This window comes from Sorex fumeus, unplaced genomic scaffold (genome assembly GCF_029834395.1).
Source record: "Sorex fumeus unplaced genomic scaffold, SorFum_2.1 ptg000081l, whole genome shotgun sequence".
Lineage (NCBI taxonomy): Eukaryota > Metazoa > Chordata > Mammalia > Eulipotyphla > Soricidae > Sorex > Sorex fumeus.
Genome location: NW_026606138.1, coordinates 16,565,159 through 16,587,031, shown reverse-complemented (window position 1 = coordinate 16,587,031; position 21,873 = coordinate 16,565,159). Strand labels below are relative to the sequence as shown.

The 21,873-nt window shown below is 38.6% G+C and overlaps 1 protein-coding gene across 4 annotated transcripts in view; it reads left to right on the top strand.

Moving 5' to 3' along the window:
* Positions 1-21,873, top strand: part of TCF12 (transcription factor 12) — a 321,390-nt gene that overhangs the window by 124,459 nt on the left and 175,058 nt on the right. For all 4 annotated transcript variants that reach the window (XM_056130730.1, XM_056130729.1, XM_056130728.1 and 1 more), the window contains exon 5: positions 8,271-8,373. In XM_056130730.1, the coding sequence (XP_055986705.1) occupies positions 8,271-8,373 (103 nt within the window). The remainder of the gene's footprint in view (positions 1-8,270; positions 8,374-21,873) is intronic.

Sequence of the window (21,873 nt, the reverse complement as noted above, 5' to 3'; positions counted from 1 at the left end):
GTGGATTCTCAATTTTCTAAAGTGAAAATTATATTAATCATGTTAAGGGGAAAAATCTATTTTAAAAAGCTTAGTAAATGGTTGTCATGAAATTTTAGAAAATATGATTAGAAAAAAGTGACTGTTAAAAATGTTCTAGTCATTTTTATATAAGTTTTACACATGTTAGGTTTTGGGATAAATGCTAATTTGCCATTATTTTTTCCATTTAATACCATGAAATATATGGACAGGTTTCTCTAAATGTTTAAATTTTATTTATTTTTAAATTTCAATTTCGGCATTGTGGAATACAAACCTGCTAATCCAGGGTTCCATGCCTAAAGCAGCCTGACAACTTGCTTCCCACCGGAATGTCTGCTCCCCACCAATGTCTCGGTGTCGACAATCAGGAGCTTGCTGCTGATTGCCAAGTCTCAGTTTTGAGTACCTTCCAGCAGAAGCCATTCCTCCAACTGTTTTTTTTTTTTAATTCATATATTTAAATCTCACATATGAGAGGGATCATTCTGTGTTTCTCCCTCAGACTAACTTCACTCAGCAGGATACTCTCCAGATCAATCCATATCAAAGAGCAAGTTGCATGATTTAATCTTTTCATTAGATCAAGTAATATTTCATTATGTATATGTACCATAGTTTGTTGGGTTGGAGCGATAGCACAGCCGGTAGGGCGTTTGCCTTGCACGCAGCCAACATGGCCGACCCGAGTTCGATTCCTCCGCCCCTCTCGGAGAGCCCGGCAAGCTACTGAGAGTATTCGATATGCCAGACACAGTAACAACAAAGTCTCCAATGGAGACGTTACTGGGCCCGCTCGAGCAAATCGATGATCAACGGGAGGGCCTTTACTTTACTTTACTTTACTTTTACCATAGTTTGTTTATCCTGTCAGTCATCTGTTCTTGGATGTTCTTGAATACTCTTGGTTACAGTAATTATAATGGAATTCATTACTGCCTCTCCTCTCCCCTTTCCCTCCCCTACTGGCCCCCCCTCAATGTAATACCTTGACCTTCCTCTGCTGTCCCTGGCATGATTGGATCCATGTGGATGCTGGGGATTTAAGGCAGGGTTGTGATCACTGTGGCTGCGTTGTAAGACCTTCCCTTCTTTAATCTCTCCAGCCACTGGACACTTATTTTCACGGGGATCAGTCATCCTTTTTAATGTCTTCATCTTACAGATCACAATTTGAATATAGAAACAGCAGATCTTTATGCGTTGTTTTTGTAGCCCGCTACTTTGCTATATTGGTTTATTGTTACTAAGTTTTTTAGTGAAGGTTACAGAATTTTCTTTGTATACTGTCATGTCATCTGCAAATAATGGTAGTTGAACTTCTTTTCCAGTTAAAATTCCTTTCACTTATTTATTTATTTATTTATTTTTGCCTGATCACCATTTGGGGACCCCCAAAAACTACATTGAATAATAGTGAAGAAGGTAGATATCCTTGCCTTGTACCTGATCGCAGAGGGAGGTTTTCACTTTTTCACCACTAAGCACGATGTTGGCTGTGGGCTTGTTGTTCATGGCCGTTACTGTTTTGAGATCTTTTTAGTTGTATGTGATAATCTTGTTGAGGTGTTTATACTAGTGATGAGAATGCTATGAGGCATCAAGACATAGTCCCTTCTTCCGATGACAGTGTTGATCAGTTCAACCATCTTGACTTTTTCATAGGTTTCTTTAACTGAGAAATAACAAGTTCAATGATTTGCTTTAATAATAAATTCATCTAAAATTTGGGCTGGAGCCATAGCACAGCAGGTAGGGCGTTTGCCTTGCACACTGCGCGACCGGCTCAGGTTCGATTCTTCCGCCCCTCTCGGAGAGCCTGGCAAGCTTCCAAGAGTATCTCGTCCACACAGCAAAGCCTGGCAAGCTACCCGTGATGTATTCGATATGCCAAACACAGTAACAAGTCTCACAATGGGACATTACCGGGCCCGCTCGAGCAAATCAGTGAACAACGGGGGACAGTGGACAGTAGACAGTGGATCTAAAATTTATATTTATTTTGGTAATTTATTATAGAGGCAAATAAATATATGAAACTTTTTTCTTTTTTAATCTTTGCTTTTTCTACTTATTTTCATTTCCCTTCTGATTAAAGTGTGACCAGTCATTTATATTCAGCCTCTTCCAGAATTTTCAGAGACTTAGAATTTTTGGGTGGTTTTACTGACTTTGACAAAACAGAGGCAAATAAATTTCAACATTTGGTGTGAAATCTTGTGATTCTATGACTGGAGAGATAGTACAGCAAGTAGGGTGCCTGCCTTGCATGTGAGTGACCTGGATTCAATCCCCAGCATCCAATATGGTCGCCCAAACACAGCCAGAAACAATCCCAAAGTGTAGAGCCAGGTATAACCCCTAAACCCCTGAGAAACATTGGCTATGACCCAAACACAAAAAAGAAAAGAAATGAAAAAGAACTTTGGTTAGAAAAACCATGAGTTTATTTCAACTTGGGAAAGTTTTCTGTTGATTACTCCTTAATTACTGGTTTAGTGAAATAACTTTTTTAAGTGCGCTATTTTAACATTAGCCAAGGAAAGAAGTACTTACTTTTGAGGACACAAACTGGGGGTGATTTATTATATAAATAATTATCAAATGCTTTTTTTTTACATTTAGTAGAATGAAATATTTTATTATGTTCAGTTTAAATTAGTAGTATGGCTTTAAAATGAAACTTCAAGGGGAAAAAGCTCTAAAATGAAACTATCAGGGGAAAACATTTTGATTTTTTTTAAATATATTTGGTGCACGCATACACCTACAGAATACAATCCATTTATTGAGACAATGAAAAGTATATAGGACTTGAGTAAAAGAAGTCCAAGACATACACAAGCACATAAATGCATAAAGTATGATTCAAATTATAATAAGTTCAGAAACAGGCCGAAGTAAATCAATTGTTTTGAAAACTCAAAATATGTGTTTTTTGGGTTTTTTATGTTTTTTATTTAAATTTTTATTGTGGAGCTGGCAGCGGTAGGGCGTTTGCCTTGCACGCAGCCAACATGGCTGACCCGAGTTCAATTCCTCTGCCCCTCTCGGAGAGCCCGGCAAGCTACCGAGAGTATCTCTCCCGCACGGCAGAGCCTGGCAAGCTACCCCATGACGTATTCGATATGCCAAACACAGTAACAACAAAGTCTCCAATGGAGACGTTACTGGGCCCGCTTGAGCAAATCGACGATCAACGGGAGGGCCTTTACCTTTACCTTTACCTTTATTTGTAAGATATTTGTTTTTTTATTTTTATTTTTTTTTTCAATTTTTATTAGTGAAACACCATGAGGTACAGTTGTAGACGTACAAATTTTTGTGCTTGGGTTTCAGTTATTCAATGATTGAGTACCCATGATTCTGTTTTTTTATAGTTTATTTTCGTGGTTGATTGCTCACATTGAACACACTTCTGGCCAGTGCTCAGGCTCACCCCTGGCAGTGCTTTGAGAGACCACGCGTGTTGGAGATAAAACCGAGTGCTCCTAATATAGAAAGCATATGCTTCAGCCCCAGTTTTACTAAAATGAGGAATAGTATGCCTTTCTGGACAGGAGGACTTGAGTAGAAAGTGAAGATCCATATTCAAATTGTGTTTGTACTAGAATTTTGAAGTTTATAGAATCCTATTTTCTTGCATAATATGACAGCCTCAGATTTTATGAGTATGCTGGGAAATAAATAATCTTAAAGTAAGTGCTATATTATGGCCTGCAATATGTGGACAAGACACACATGAACTAGAGATATTACATATTGTAGTCTTTTTATGTTTGATAGTGAAATAATTTTTGTATTCTTTTAGTACATATTAATGGTGGGTTCTTAGCCGTAGATAGCTTTGTATTAAATGGTGTTGCATATATCTATACAGTAAATATACTGTGTGTGCCCTAAACTTAGATATATGTGTATGCTTTTGGAAATGACTTTGTTTAAACCAGTGTTTTTATTTTTATATTTAGCACTGTAGCACTGTCTTCCCATTGTTCATCGATTTGCTCGAGCGGGCCCAGTAACGTCTCCATTTTGAGACATTACAAACAAACACATTGTTACTGTGTTTGGCGTATCGAATACGTCACAGGGAGCTCGCCAGGCTTTGCCGTGCGGTTGAGATACTCTTGGTAGCTTTCTGGGCTCTCCTAGAGGGGCGAGGAATCGAACTCTGGTCGACCGGGCTGGCTGAGCTCAAGGCAAACGCCCTACCCGTTGTGCTATCGCTCCAGCCCTTCAGTTGGTGGAGTAATTTGTCTGCTTAATTTTTATATTTATGAAGGAAAAATTTTTATATTTGTGAAGGAAAAATTTTATTGTACTTCAAGAATAAAGAGAATTTCTAAGTGCTTATAAAATTAATCTTTCATTATCTTTTACCATTCAAATGAGCTGTGAACAGCATGGCTGACATACAAATGCATCTTTGTTAACATTCTTCTAAAGTAATTATTGTTTAAGGATGGCGAGCCATATTTCAGTTATTGTTTAACAGGTTTTAATGCCTTGTTTTGACTGCATGCCTACAAATGGCAGAGGGAGAAGAGTTTCAGGAAAAAACCCAGGTGGTGTGTAAAACTGTGCTATGACACTTCGCACTTTAAGTTTTAAGCTCCCTTCAGTAAAAGGGAACTCCAAGAAAGGACCATAGCTATAAGTCATTCTCTTTTTACACCTAGCTTCTGCTTCATGATGCTTTGGCAGATAAATCTATCACATGTGTATGAGTTACTCTTAAGCAAATAATGAGGAAAGAAAGACTTATTTAAAAATTAAAATTCCTGGGAGATTTTTTTTTTTATAATTTTATTTATTGAATCACCATGAGAGCAGTTACAAAGCTTTCGGGTCTAAGCCTCGGACATACAATGAAACACCCATACCTTCACCAGTGCCCATTCTCCACCCCCAACAACCCCAGTATACCCCCAACCCACACCCTCCCCCTACCTGTGGGGCAGATGATTTCCACATTACTCTCTCTCTACCTTGATCACATTCAATATTTCAACACCACACCCACCATTATTATTTGAGATTTTACCCCAACACTCAGATCTGCTGAAAAGGCAACAATAGACAATTTGTTTTCTATTGCTGGTTATGAATAACGTATGATGTCATGTGGCTGCAGTAGTGGCTGCACAATTTTGAAATTCTGAAATTTTAACACTTAAATCTGGAGGGATTTCTGCCAAGACCTGCTGGGTTCTGAGATTTGCTCCTGAGTCTCTGGAATCATGGACGTTAAGAAGCTTGATCAGGAGCCAGAAAAGCCGTTCGTGGGCGATGACTTGGGGTCTCATTGGAGTGGGGAGGACAGGACCGGCTCCACCCCCATTCTCTGAGGCCCAAAATGTCTCATCACTGCGGGCCCAAACCTGACTGTCCAATGGCTTCTGAAGGATCATGGCCACCAAGCTGTCAGGGGAAAGCAGGCGGAGGGACAACACCCTTTCCCCCCTGGGGTGGCCCGGCGACAGTAACCTACTGCGTGGTCTGGATGCATTTCTGCCAAAAGCCGCTGGGTTTCGAGATTTGTTTCTGAGTCTCTGGGATTATGGCCGTTAAGCAGCTTCATCAGGAGCCAGGGAGGCCATTCGTGGGCAATGAGTTGGGGTCTCGTTGGGATGGGGAGGACAGAACCAGCACCCCCACATCCATGAGGCCCAACAAGTTTCGTCACTGTGGGCCCAAGCCTGACTGTCCAGTGGCCTCTGGAGGTTGGCGGCCACCGAGCCGCCAGGGGAAAGCAGGCGGAGGGACAACACCCTTTCCCCCTGGAGTGGCACGGCGACAGTAACCTACTGTGGGGTCCGGACATATTTCTGCCAAAAGCCACTGGGTTTCGAGATTTGTTTGTGAGTCTCTGGGATCATGGCCATTAAGCAGATTGATAAGGAGCCAGAGAGGCCGTTCGTGGGCAATGACTTGGGGTCTCTTTGGGGTGGGGAGGACAGGACCGGCTCCACCCCCATCCCGTGAGGCCCTGCATGTCTCGTCACTGTGGCCCCAAACCTGACTGTCCAATGGCCACTGGAGGATGGCAGCCACTGGGCCTCCAGGGGAACAGGCCAAGTCATGAAACCTATTCCCACCTGTGTTGGCCCAGCACTGGTAACCTACTGCAGGGACCGGACCATTTCTGCCAAAAGCCACTGGGTTTTAAGATTTGTTTCTCATTCTCTGGGATCATGGCCATTAAGCAGTTCAATCAGGAACCAGAGAGGCCATGCGTCCAATTATATAGCTGAGCCAGAGGTGGTTTGTGGGTGTGTTTCCCACATACCTAACTTTTGGCCGTTTACTTTCTTGGTAAACTTTGTCCCAAGTTTTTGGGGTCTGGCCAAAGGCACAGCAGTAATTTAGGGGTATCTGAAAGTCTGACGGTGCCATCAGGCTGCTGATGCACTCGCCTCACAGGTACAGATTGACCTGCTGGAGGCACCATACCCCCTATCCTGGGAGATTTGTTTTAAAACAGAACAGCAGAAGAAATTGTGACTTTTGCTGCAGGAGAAATATTGATTGGAGTGTTATTTGCCCTTAGGTCCTGGCTCCGACAGCCTGGCTACATGGAGAGTGAGTCCTGCTGCGGCCCCACTCACTCTCCCTGAATGATCACTTGTAGTCTGGGCAAAGATAAGTGCTCAGTGCTTGATGGTTTCATGATTCCAGGAGATTCTGGCTGGTTTCTGTTTTCTGTAAGCCAGGGCAGTTTTGTCTTATTTTGGCCCTCTTTGTAAGATTTTTTCTCTTTGCTAATTTTTTTTCTGATTTGACAGGTGGGTATAGGGCATTAGTTCTGAATAACTATGGCTCTGAATAACTATGGTCCAAACCTTATTTATATATAACATGATTTTGGAGGTGTTTTATACCAGTGACTTTATTTTTGTGTTGTAGAGGTGTCAGTATTTTGATTCTTACAAAACAGTTTTTAATATTTTCGTTTTAACCCAGTTCAGTTTCTGTAGAAGTATATCTTGTTATACTAAAAAGTATGTTAAAAACCCTTTACTTGGTGGTCCCTTCTCTATCTGAGCTACCTTTTCCCCCAGCATGTGAGACTGTCTTCTAAGCTGTGGAATAATTCTCCTGGTACTTATCTCTACTGTTCTTGGATGTTAGTCTCCCATTCTGTTACTTTGTGTTCCACAAATGAGTACAACCTATGTCTGTCCTCTCTTTCTGACTCATTTCACTTAACATACTTTCCATGTTGATCTACCTATATGCAAATTTCATGACTTCATCTTTTCTAAAAGCTGCATAATATTCCATTTTGTAGATGTAGCAAAGTTTCTTTAACCAGTATCTGTTCTTGGGTACTCGGGTTGGTTTTTTTCCAGATTCTGGTAATGCTTCTACTGCAAACCACAACACCTAAAAGGAGAAAGAGAGCAAAAGAGAATGCCCTGCCACAGAGGCGGGATGGGGTGGGAGTGGTGGGAGGGATGCTGGGACCATTGGTGGTGGAAAATGGGCACTGGCGGAGGGATGGGTACTCGAGCATTGTGTGACTAAAACGCAAGCTCGAAAGATTATAAGACTGTAACTGTACTTAACGGTGATTCACTAATAAAAATTAAAAACAAAAAGTATGTTAATTGATGTTTCTATTTGCATTTACAATTTAGGAACTTGTTCATTTTTTGCATATTGATGTAGCCATTTTTAGTCTTTTAAGTAAAACTTGTAATTGCCTGGTCCTCTATTAGTAGGGTTTGGGAGCAGAGAAAATAGTGACAAACTTGTTTATTTACAGTTTATTACAACTCAAGCATGTTTTCTTTGTTCATCCCTTTAAAAAGAAAATCCATAGAACTTTCCATTAATATGTAAAGAAATTATAAAACTAATCTTTAAGATTGATAAGGAAACTACATTTGGTTAAGAGAGAGATGGAAAAACAAAGAACCCTACTATATACATACCTCACCTGAGGCCCCAGGTACAATTCTTGGTTTCCCATGGGCCTCACCTCCCTGCTATGCCGTGTGCCCTAGTATTCCCAGAACCAGAGGACCTCAGCAGCAAACTATTGGGCCCATACAGGGACCCCTGTAGGACTAAGGAAGACTTAAATAAAAGGAACACTTCTGCTGTTTAACTTTTCAAGCAATGAACAAAGACCTAGGCTATGAATGGCCATTTATTATTTTGTGTATTCATTAGTTGAGGTAATTGTGCTCAGTTATCAGAACTGACAAATGACCTCTTTCTCTCTTTTTTTTTTCCTCTAGGGTTTTACAGACAGTCCTCATTTCAGCGACCACTTGAATGACAGTCGCTTAGGGGGCCATGAAGGCTTGTCCCCAACACCTTTCATGAACTCAAATCTGATGGGTAAGTTGATAATTCTGTGCAAGAAATCTTCTCAAAGACTTTTTGGTTTGAGACATTTCATCCTTTTGTCCAGGAAGAACACATAACTATAAGGAAGTTCCTGAGTTGCTTAGGGTACCTGACTCAGTTTGAAAAGCATGCATGGAACATTGTTGTCATTGGTATCAAAAAAGGGGTGTTCATGTAAGTGGTATCTTGTGATCTCAAATATTATGTTTTCTGCTTCCTGGGTAGAGAAATATTTTGGTGACAACTATGATTTACTGTTTGTCTTAGCAGTGGAATATGTTTGATCATTAAAGGTGTGTCAGTAACATTAGCCAATCTTTGGGGAGCTATTTGACTAAAATCTTGTTGTGCATTTAGCTGTTGTACGGTGAATAGACCATTTACCTTGCATACAGCTGACCTGTTTCAGTTACCTGAGCAGTGCTGGTTTTTTGTTTTTTTAAGATTACTTACTACCCAAACCAGCTTATTACTTTGTCATTACCTTATGGTTTGCCATTCTCTGCATCATTGTATGATAGTTCAGAGCTTTCAGTCTGAAATGATAGGCTCAAATCTTTTTTTCCCAGTTTGGATGCAATAATTTTACCCTTTTTTGGGTAAAATCTGATTCAAAAGAATCTACTTTATGATAGTTTTTTCTTTTCTAGGCTGGATCTAAGCACATCTTAAAGCTTTATTTAATTTATCTTGCTGATTGTAGAGTCAAGTAAATATATAAAGTTATGCTATTGACATTAATTTTATTATTGTAGAAGGATGTGACTTATATTATGGTTTTAGTGTTGTCCTTTTAAGACAGAGCCTTGCTAATCAAGGTAGATTATCCAAATCCCAAATTCTCGTGGTCTATAGTTTATAAATTGCTTTGCAGTCTTTTATATTTTTCTTAATCTCTTATAAAAAGTGTTGAGGAGACATCGTCTAATAGTCTATTGTGGATTTTACCTAAGACAGTTGCCAGTTTAAAACCAGAATCATGGAGTATTTAAATAGAAGTAAAATATCTATATCTATAGATACATATATATGTGTATATATATATATACACACACACACACACACACACACACACATATATACATTCTGGTTTTAAACTGGCAACTGCCTTAGGTTTATATACATACATATATATATAAAACAGTGAAAATTGTATTTAAAATCCCATGTTCTAACATAAATGCAAAGAAAGCTATGGAATTTGGTACATTATAATTCCCGTAAAAATCTATTAGAATCAGATTAGAACAAAATAGTTATCTTTGCATTCGGTTAGAGAAGCTTTCTAATTTATCTTTCTGATTTTCTGTTGAACTTAATATCAAAACAAAATAGATGTCTCTCCACGTTTCTTTTTCTAGTGTGACTTCCCCTATCTATTTATAGTAAACGTGAAATGCAAGCCATAGTGATTGTTTTTGTAATTTTAGATTGCATTTGGTTTTCTTAATTGAGGCTTAACTCTGAATTGTGAAAAATCAGAAATTGCCTTTTTCTGCTTATGTTCTTACCTCTGCTCATAGCTCACAGAAATGACTCTTAAGCCCAGTAGAATTAGAACAGCTTTGAGTCAAGGAGACTCTTGGTCGAGCTATCTTTCCTGCCCCCAATTAGAATACGCTGAGTAGTCATCCATACTATATTTAATGCATTTAGCATCTTCAGTAAGTCTAAAATAAAACAACTTACTCAGAAACAGATTTTTTTCACAGTATAACTGAAAAAAAATGCTTATTAATCTGATATGAGTATATTTTTCTGCCTATTTTAGCTACATAATCATCAAAGTTACTCACTCTTTAAAAGTTTATTTACATTTACTTGAAAAGGGGAAACTATCACTGACTAGATTAGGCAGATAAGTTAAAAAAATATTTTGGTAGTCATTGGCAGTATCTATGTTAGATATATAGAATTTTTTATTTTCATTAAAAATGATTGAATTTTGGGGGCTGGAGTGATAGCTCAGCGGGTAGGGTGTTTGCCTTGTACGCGGCCGACCCAGGTTCAATTCCCAGCATCCCATATGGTCCCCTGAGCACCACCAGGGGTAATTCTTGAGTGCAGAGCCAGGAGTAACCCCTGTGCGTCGTTGGGTGTGACCCGAAAAGCAAAAAAAAAAGAAAAAAATTGAATTTTGTGGGGGCTGGAAAGATAGTATAGTGGTAAAGCATGTGCCTAGTTATCTGGGGCCCTGAGTTCTGTCTTGGTACCACATGACCCCTGCTGAGCACAGTCAATCCAAGCATGGAAATTTCAGGCCTTTCCACCATGTTGAGTATCATCAGGAACGACCTCACATATCCAGGAGCACCACTGACTTTGGCCTCAGCTGAAGATAAAAGCAATGGAAGAGGGCTTCCCAGAGGGCCAGGTTCAGTCTCTGGCACTCTGAGCACTGAGAAAGGAGGGATAGCATAGCTCTTAAATTATAAAACAGTTAGCATAGCAATAGGCGATCCTACTTGATGTGTGAAAGTAAGTGAAGAGACCTAGATATATGTGTTTATAGCACTCAGTTGAGTTATAATGAATACATTTCACTTTTCCAGCCATTTGATAATACAAAGGAACTTTAGGCCAACAATCTAAATATTTTAAGCATCCCTTAGATTAACATAGTAGTATTACAAGCATTTGAAACTGTTGATACCTAGTTAATTTTAACAGGTAGTATTTTAAATCACTGAATGATGAGTACACAAAAACAGTTAAAAATAATAGAAAAGTAGTAACATATTTCATCATTGTTGCCACCACATTAAAAAAAAAGTATCAAGAGGGGGTGAGAATCATATGTCTAGGGATTATTGTGTATTTGTGTATTATGTTCAACATGAGCACAGTTACCTGAAGAAATATAAAATGTCATTATCTTTTTTGATGGAGTTCTGAAACACTGTTGTGATTTTGGCACATGCAAAAATGAGAAATTTTGTTTAAAAGAATTGATAATGATTCAGTAATTACCATTGTGCCACAGGAACATGAATTTTTGTAATCATTTAGATAACTTGAAGTATTTTGCATGGGAAGTAAAGCTATTAGAACAGTTTCTTTTTAATAAATTTCATAATTATCCCATTAATTTGTCAGTAACGAAGAGAAAACTTTTTAAAGTTTCAAGTAAAATAAGTACATTATTTTGGTGTATTACTAATTAGCATCTAATTTTCTGTTATATCAGTTTTTATTTTTCTATTCTATTATGACTTTAGGTTGACCTTGCGACCACTCACTACTTATGGGCTGGAGCGTTTGCCTTGCACACTGCTGACCCGGGTTCTGGCAAGCTCCCCATGGTGAATTCGATGCCCAAAACAGTAACAAGTCTCACAATGGAGACATTACTGGTGCCCACTTGAGCAAATTGATAAACAATGGTGGGGATAGTGCTACAGTGCTTTTCTATTATAGTAGAACTGCAAAACTTTATAGCAATGTATTGTAATAGTGTCACTAAATAGTCTTATCTCTTTCTGGCCTCTTCCAGCTTTTCCCTATTAATTTTAGTAATACTTGATCTGCTTCTTTTTGATGATGGTAGTACCAGTTATCTTTCTCCTTATCTTTTCACTGCTGTTTGTGTTTTAATGCTTTATTTGGGGGCTGGAAAGATATCTCTGCTCTCTGAGGTGCATGACAGTGTTCCCCAAGACTGAACGTTGGCAATGTCAGACCCCGCCCCCTCCGCACCAGAACCATTGGAGCTTCTATTGATCCCTAGCACTTACACTAACACTCCAAAAGCCTACCATTGAGCCACCCACACCTGTTGACAGAGTACCTCTGGAGTGGCCCCAGGTCCCACATCAACCAAAAGACCACTTATGTTAGGGTATGTATACATGTATTATCAACAGGAAACGTAAGACACAGCATTGCCTCCAGTTTTCTTTTGTCTTGAGAAATTCAATTGATGTTCCTCACAAGGACTTATTTTGCTTCTATAGTTATTTGGCTGTTTAAAAAAAATTATAAGTGAAAATTAAAGATGTGGGGAGTATGAAAAAACTGCAGATTTGAGAATTAGGAGACCAGGATTTTAATCCAGATCCTTCAAATAATCTTTACCTTATTCATGGTGGCATTGCTAGATAATTACAAAGGTCTTCTGAAGCTCTTAAAGTTTATAGATTCTGTATAATCCTGTGTATATGATATCTTTTAGTCAACCCCCAAAACAGATTGCATCTAGAATTGTAATTGCAACTTTGCTAATGATGAAACTAAGATACAAAAAAATAAAAAATTTCTCCTCAAGGTCACAGTCAGTGAGCAAATTAAATCCATGCCACCAACTTTCATTAAATGTTTCTTCTCTTATTTACATTAAGAATATGAGCTTAATTCCTTTAATGTTCTTGTGTTTTTACAAGCTTAGCATGTTCCTATACTATAATTATGGAGACAGTGGTCTTAATAGATAACTACCAAAAAAAAAGTGTCTATGGGATCAGAGAGAGCATAGTGGGTAAGCTGCTTGATCCCCAGCCTGCCGCATAGTCCCCCATGCCTGCCAGCAGTGATTTATAAATGCATAGCACCTTCAGATGTGGCCCAGAGATTGCCCCCCCCCCAAAAAAAAGTCCATAGTGACAAAACTTTGAAAGTGTTGTATATTCTGTGCTCCCCTTTTAGAGGTTCAGATAGTGTTTCATGATATTGAAAACTCAAATGAAGCTACTTTAGCCTCTGGGGAACTTGGAACGCTTACTGGGAAATTTTATGTTTTATGTAAGGCAGGTAATACCTAAAAATTCTCTGACATGCAATATTGCACAATTTGGAGGGGGGGTAGGAGGGTACGTTGGGCCATTCCTGGCAGTGCTTTGGGACTTTTCGTGGAGTAGCTGCTAGCAGTGCCCAGAGGGTAGTCCTTAGTGCCAGTGACTGAACTAGACCAGCTGCATGCAAGAAAGAGCCTTACCTCCTGCGCTCTCTCCATCCCAGGGAGGCACAGTGTTCACCTAACTTGTGGTATATAATTTTATGATTTATTTCAAGAGTTTTAGCTAATTTTATGCTTGGGGTGGTTTTTACATACATCACTATTCATCTGCTGCCTTAAAAGTACTTGACTTACAAACAAATCAGCTCTCCTTTCACAGTTGTTGGGATCCATTTGCTTATTACCACCTTCATCTGCACAGCAGAGTTTAAATAACTTCTCTGGTAGTGGCCACAATTTTTTTTTATTTGTAGATTACATAAATTTCTGTAGGCTCATCTGAGAACTTAACTCAAGTATACATTTTTTTATATTGTCCCAATGTACTATCCATTCATTGTGTCTAGAATGTTTGTTTCTATTCAAAGAACCAAATTTTTAAAAAATCGTTATAGACTTGATACTGATAGTACTATAATTTGAAATGAAGACAGAAGTTATCTTGGAGTTATGGGTAGGAATGTAGGATTGCTGTTTTCAGATGCTCAGATCACAGACTTTCCTCCAAAACTTCCTTCCCTAATGAGACAATGAAATTGATTTTAAATTTGTTTAGGGAAAAATGACAGTAATGAGTCTGACATTATTTCCCCAGGAATGAGGTATTCATGCTTTCTCCAGTGTTTCACTAACCACAAGTTTCATAATAAAATATAAGCTTTATTTGTTGATCTTTTTTTCTCCTACCTTTTCTGAGAGTGAGAGATCTAGTTACTCTGAAAGTCACGGGAAAGGAAATGAGCAGTGAATGAGGAAACAGATCTTACCTCTTCCTTCTAAATTAGCTCACAGCTCCCTTCTACTGCATGTTTTTTTCTTCTTTACTCTTTATGCATAATTGTTTGCTTATTTGTTCCCCCTCCTGATTTTATAGCTTTTATTTTTTCTTATGTCTTACTCATTAGCCATTGTAAATTGTTAAATGCCTTCCTTTTCCTGCACCCATTCTGTACACCTTATTCTGCCATTAACTATGTAAAAATGCTGTTTTATGGAATATAAAAGTGAATGAGATGCATTGTGATTTGCAGATTTCACTGTTTTAATGTGTATAGTCACTTAATCACTTAACTTCCCGTTAGTCGTCGATTTTCTCGAGCGGGTGCCAGTTAACGTCTCCATTTGTCCCTGTCGCGTGCTAGTGTAGCCCAATGGCATCTGTTCGCTCCGGGAACATGAAGGGCCTCAAACCGATCGTTCATGATCTTGACGAAGAAGTCTGACCATCTGGAAGGTGGGCGGCCACGCGGTCTTTTGACATCCCATGGAATCCAGTCGGTAACAGCTCTAGTCCAGCGGTCGTCTTTAAATCTCATTACGTGACCAGCCCATCTGATTTTTGACACCTTGGCATATGAGACAGCGTCCCTGATTCTTGATCGTTGACGGATGTCAGAACTCCGGATTCTCTCTCTCATTTGAGTGAAACGTGATATTCCAAGCATAGCTCTTTCTATTCTTCTTTGGGAGACCTGATTAGCGTTCTCATCTTGTTTGCGTAGGGCCCAGGTCTCTGAGGCATATGTTAATGCAGGAAGAACAGTGGAATCAAAGAGATGTGCCCGGAGCCGGAGGTTCTTCGTCCTCTTAGCTATTTCTTCGATGTTCTTGAAGGCGTTCCAAGCCGCTCTCTTCCTCCTGCGCAGCTCGGGTGCCAGGTCATTTGTCATGTTGGCCTCTCGACCTAGGTACACATAGCTGTTGCATTCGGAGATGGTCGTTCCATTGAGAGCGAATGGGGCGTCAGGAACAAGGCTGTTTCTCATAAACATTGTCTTCGTAAGATTCAGCTGTAGTCCTACCTTTCCACACTCACGGTCAAAGTCGGCCAGCATTTGTGCCGTTTGGCTGATGTTTGGTGTTAGTAAAACAATGTCATCAGCAAAGCGGAGGTGGTGTAGTTGCCGACCATCTATCTTCACTCCCATTCCTTCCCATTCCAGTCGTCGCAAGCTCATTGAGGTTTCGCGGGAGTTCAAGATACCGCTCTGTTTAACGTTCATTGATTTAAAGAAGGCCTTTGATTCTGTTGAGACGGAAGCGGTCACTGAAGCCCTAGCCAATCAGGGCATTCAAGCCCAATACATCAGGATCCTCCGTGAGCTGTATTGCGGATTCACTACCAGGATCTCACCATTCTACAAAGAAGTGATCGTTGATGTCAAGAGAGGGGTGCGGTAGGGTGATACCATTTCACCAAAACTCTTCAGTGCCACCCTTGAGAACAATGTGTATAGTAGGGAAGTAATTTTATTTGGGGGGAGTCTGGTGTGGGGTGGTTGTATACACCTAGAGGTGGTAAGGGGCTATTCCTCACTGTTCTCAGGAGTAACCTCTGGCCTCAGTTAGAGGACCATTATGTGATGCCTGGATTTGGCCCAGGGTCTTGCTTTATGCAAGGCCCTGCCTTAAATCTACCTTTATTATCTCATCAGCCCTTGGCAAGGGACAGGAGGAGTGAAGGGGAGTACATGTTCATTTTAGTAATTATTGTACATAGTAGAATGTGAGTGATACAAAGAAGTTCAGAAGAGATTACAGTATTAGTCAGGGCTCTGTGTGATGGAAATTAAACTGTTCAACAAAAACTCTTTATTGTCTCACATCCCACATGGCTAGAAGTAGATTGTTTTTCATAGCGAATCCAGAAGTTTGAAGTTCTAATAGTGTCATGGAGACTGCTTCTCCTGCCCCTATAGGTGATGTTCAGAGAATTAGATAAAACTAAAGAATCTAATTGGACTGAAAGGAGGTTTGATAAGAAAGGGTAAAGATGCAGTGTTCTTGTCTCATTCTAGATTCATCAGTCTTTCCATATTCAAAATTTTCCTTTCTTATTGCCATATTACTGGACTCTTGTTCCTTGAGTGTTTGAATGAATCTCTTTCAATTCGGGTATGTGTTACCAAGCTCTTTCTAGCCGTGTTATCTCTCAATGTCGCTAACCTGCCTCTACAATTTGAAAAGCAGCTGTTTATCATGATTAACATGGCTTTTTAGGATCATGCTTTCTGAAGCTACCCCTTTGAGCCAGAGATGATACCTAGTCAGTGAGAGATTAAGTTACCTTGTACTAATTCCTCACTATGAAGGACATTCCAGGATTTCAGAGGTACCTTTTTATCCTAGGATATTTTTAGTCCTTGTGTGAGTTACTTGAAAGATTTAGAATAACTCAAAAGACATTCAAGATTTTGGAAGATAGAGAGGGAAAACAGTGTGACTTGCTATTTTGAAATTCAAAACTAAAATTAAAAAGTAATAGTAACAAAACAAGTATTGTATATTATTTTCTAAGCCTTAAGTCAGCAAACAGGAGTTAATTGTTGAGTTTTGTTATGGGGGCTTAAATTTCTTTTTAAAATTTAAATATTGTGACTTCAAAGTTGTTCATAAAACAATCGTTTCAGGTATTTAGTGTTCTCACCCAGTCCCACCACCAGTATGACCTTTCTCCACCAACATCCCCCTTTTCCCACCCACCCTTCAAGCCTGCCCTCTTAGGCACAAACAAGCTTATTTCATATTGTTACCAAAAAAGGCAACTGAAATTATTAACAAGTAGATCAATAAGAAGTCAATTTGTGATAATTGTTATATTTCAAAATGGTGTAACTGGTGAGTCTTCTGTGTTATTCCTTTTATCCATGGAGCTTGGTAGGCATCTATACAGTTTTCCCATCAAGAGTTGCTATGTTTCTGCTGGCTGTTAGTATTGTAAATCTGGAGGAAATGCTGCACGGCCACATATGGGGCTCATGCTCCATGATTTGTGGAACTGGCCTGTACATAGAAGGTCAGGTGGCCAGATGAGTCAGCTGCTGGACCTGTCTGAAAGGGAGGGGAATTTGCGCATTGGGGCTTTTCTGAGTCTTCAGAAATTGGTCATATAGAAATGCCTTTCTCACTACATTTTAACTATATTCTCTTGTTATTAACTCGTGTTTTTTTCTTTTTTTTCATAATGTAGGAGCACTGCTATTTATTTAGCCATTGATTAAAGCTGGTTAAATTGGGCAACTCATGTTCTTTTTGTTACTGTTTTGGCCACACATGTTGTTGTTTTGGCCCTGGTGCTCAGGGCTTACTCCTAGCTCTATTTAGGAATCATTCCTGGTGGGACCCTGGAAACTACATGTGGTGCCAGGAATTAAATCTGGGTCAGCCATGTGCAAGGTAGACACCTTGTCTGCTATTACTATCCTTCTGTCTCCTTATTCATATTCCAGACTCTCAGTGGTTTTGGTTTTTGATTAAGTGGCCATTTAAACAATATTTTCAAGTATGTCATGAAATCTCTTTTTTTGTGGGCGTGGTGGTGGTGCTGGGGGCAGACAGGGTTTGGGCATATACCCAGCAGCAGTGTCTGTCTCTGTGCTCTCTGCAGTACAGGGATCCATGCCTGAGTCCACTGCATGCCACTCAGAGCTTGACTCCCTGTATCGTCTTCCTAATCCTATTTCATGAAAACTTGAATCTCTTGAATATACTCTGTTTTCAGTAGATTTCTCTTTTTTTCATTTTGTATTATGGCAAAAGATTGATTTAAAAAGCCATGTTCTGTCCTGAGATACTTGCATTACCTGTGAGGGAAGTTTCTATTCTGTGTCGGGCAGCGGGGTGTTGGACCACATGGGGCAGTGCGCAGGATTTACTCCTGGCTCTGCACTCAGGGATAATTCCTGGCCGGACTTGGGGGACCCGCTGGAGTGCCAAGATAGAATCCAAGTCAGACAGGTGCAAGGCAAGCATCCTACCCACTGTACAATTTCTCCTGCCCCATCTTTAAGAAAATTTAAATTGCCGCATAGGCTTAAAATTTACAGTATTGCAAACCTTTAGGGACTAATCATGGAGGACCACCTTTATTTTTTATTTTATCCAGTCCATTATTTGTATAAATATGCTCTAAATCAGTCTTTACTGATTTTTATGGTTCATAATGAATGGGTCAGTTGCATAGATGTGATAATCTATGCTTGGATTCTCCCATTGTTTGTCTTATACTAAGTGAATGAATCCTTCGCTCATTACCATGAATTTTGTATTATCTTGGTTAGTGATCATGATTTTTATATGCCAGTATAGTTTTAATTAACCATCAAATTAAAATAATTTAAAAAATTGGAAAGCATATTCTGAATTTCTTTGGTTCAAATGGGGCTCAGTAGTGTGAGTACATGCTTCCCATGTCTGAGGCCGAGTTTGATCCCAGTATCACACATATGCGCGCACACTCTCTATCGCATTCTCTCTCCCTCTCCCTCTCCCTCTCTCTCTCTCTCTCTACACACCCACATTATAATCTACATCAAATTACAGTAATGTTGTATGAAGGTATTCATGATATTCTGCTCCTTCAGTTGTATATATTTTGTATTAAATTGCTGGTAATAAATCTGACCTTTTGATAAACTCTCATTGTCAGTCACCATCTTTGTAATTTCCTTCACGTTTCCACTCTTTTCTTTCCTCTACCCCTCATCAGATTCAGCCTCTGCTTTGCATTGTTTCTGTTTTCTGTGACATCCAGATTGAGTTTGTTATGTGTGGAATCTCGACTGATTTCAGTAAGTCTGACTGTTCTGGTTTTAACTGTTTAGTGTTCATGCCACCAGGATCAGAAGTGGAAGTGCTGGGCAGGAAGGGGGCAGGGGCTGGTGTATTGTCAGTAATCCAGTGCAGGTACTCTGTTGGCAAGGCATGTGCTCCAGCCCTTTGGGTTTCTCCCTGGCCAAATGTCAGGTTTCTATGAATTGGTCATACTTTGTGAATTTTTTAGGGTGTTCTGATGATATACATACATACACCTATTTGTATGTGTGGCTGGCTTTTTAGTATCTTTTCTCTTGAAAATGGTTTTTGCATATAGCTATGGCGCAGTATGTAATAAATCACTTTTATATCGCATACTTGTTTTTTACTTTGAAAACACATCTAAGAATTGTCACACTCAGATTAGGGCGTCACAATTAAGTGAGAGTAAAATACCAACCTACTTCACAGCAAATTAAATCAATTAGTTTATTTATAGCATTGCATTTCTCTTACATAGTTTTCTACACTGCTTTTTTTGGATCAGGATCAGGAATTGTTTTGCTCCATCTTCCCTCCCCCCCCCAAAAAAAAACAGTAAATAGCTTAGGATTTGTAACCTAAAAGCCCAAATCAGTATATAATTCTTTAACCATTTAAAAATGAAATATGTGTATGTAAATATATAGCTCACATTCTTTTTCCCTGAAATAAAAAATAACAATTGATTGTTTCACAGACTGTAGCTTGCCTATCTTGGTCTGAAGATTTAGTGAAATTATTTTAACAGTAATAGCCTTTCTTGGGTTGTTGAAGAGTTACTAAATCAGTAGTGAAATTCTGAACAAGACAGCAAAGTTGTTCTGTGTTTTTGTTTTTTAATGTTCATGTATGTTGATTAGAGATTGAGGTAATAAAGGTCCTCATTGCTTGGAAAGAAGTATAAGTTGCTTATCAAGCGAGTTATTTTCCTATTGTTTTGTCCTCAAGTATAATATTGATAGCTGGTATTTACTTAAGTCAGATTTTTTTTTGTCACCTGAAATCCCGTTATTCCTATAATTAGGAATGATACCTGAAAAAGAAAAACTATTTAAAATGTGGAAATGCGGAGAGTGAAATGAACTAATATGTTTGGAGCATAAAAGGTGAAAACTAGACAGCTTGGTAGAGGTGTGGCAGTGAGAAAAATCTTCAGTGAATGGATGGGAAGAAGTGACTAGATAGAATCTGTGATATAGTGAGGAGGATATACTCATCAGGAAAGTGTATCGTTGAATACACTTGAATTAGTGGGTGTCTGCTTTTCATCTTGGGAGTCTGCCCAAAAACATTCAGTGAAAGTATTACAATAGTTTTAGGCTCATCTGATTAATTTTGTGAGATAAATATGTTACAGGGTTTTCACAATTCTTTAAAAAACACTTAAAATTTTATGTATTGTGCATAATGGTTTGTGTTTGAGAAATTTCCTGATTTAGTATACTGTTTATACTGTTATTTAAGGATGTCTTCTATCTGAAAAGTCTTACAAAATAGTATTTATTTATTGTTGATTACTTGTTATTCTAAAGATAAAAACAGGGTCCACACATGCAGGGCTTATGCTCTACTGTGATCTACATTCCTGGACCTGCAGTATTTGTTAATCATTTCTATAAACTTTTGCTCAAGATTATGTAAGGGTATTCACATCGAAGATTATCATCTGCTTTTAAAAATGTTTTCCTTTTACACAGGATAATGGGTATCATGGAAATTAAATTGGGTAGTCATTTAGTGAGAACAGTAAGTGTGGAGTATTTTTGCTCTTGGCGTGTGTGTGCATGCATGTGTTTATCAACGTATGTTTACAAATAGGAGTTCATGTTAAGTATAGGCTTTTGTTTTATTTCACTTTATAGTAAGATTTCTATTAGATGTCTTTTTAAAAGACTTGTAAATGATATGTTTTGGTGTGTCACTAAGTTATATAAAATCATATCGTGAAATACTGGCCTAGTTCAGGTATCTTCTTGTAATTTCATTTTTTCCTGGTGAAATTAAAGGAATTTATATGTACTTGAATTCATAATTTGTATGTTTTCATGTGTAACATCTATTTGTACTCTGTTTTCCTTTAATCTTTTCCCTTATTTGTTTGGCCAACTCTCTGCACTTAACAGTTTTAGTTCATTAAAGCTCATCTGAACTTTCCAAGATCTTTCTTTCTACAATGTCCTTTTTTTTACTCTATAAATTACTATGACCCACTTAATACATCAAACATATTTATAAAGAAAAATTTTTATACTCATTACAAAAATAGATTTTATCTCTACTAACTACTAGTAAGGAATTTAGCCTAATTGAATTTAACCTATGGAATTTAATATGATTGAATAGTTATAGTGAGAATGTAAAGTGATACAGCTGTTACTGAAGACTTTTTGCAATTTGTTATAAAAGTAAATAAACACAGTTACCAGTATAGCAGTGGTATCCTTCAGCATTTATACCACATCTCCTAACAAAAACTTAACTATGAATGCTTAGTGTATCTTCATTTGCCATTATTCACTGGGTAAATAGTTACACTATAGCACACTCATACCTATGAAATACTGTTCAGTTATAAAAATGAATAAGCTTAAACACCATAATAATTTAGATTGATTTTGAGTGAGAGTCTGACTGGGAAGAGCCACTCTCAGAAGGTCACATACTGATTCCAGCTATATCCTAATTTTGAAATAGTAAAATTATAGAATTTTGACTTGATGGTGGGATACTAGATTTAGATGATGATGGCAGTGGTCATAAAGGATACACTTGGTCTCCTAGTACTGCTGGGGCTATTCTGAGAGGATTGGCATGGGGACAAACGAACCTGCACCTGGGGCAAATGGCACAGAACTAGACATAAGCATTCTTGCCCCTGCAAATGAAGATTATTGTGGAGGTCTGCATAAGGTCAGATCTGGGTCACTGTTGGTTGTTACATTGCAGTGTGAGGGTAGTTATGT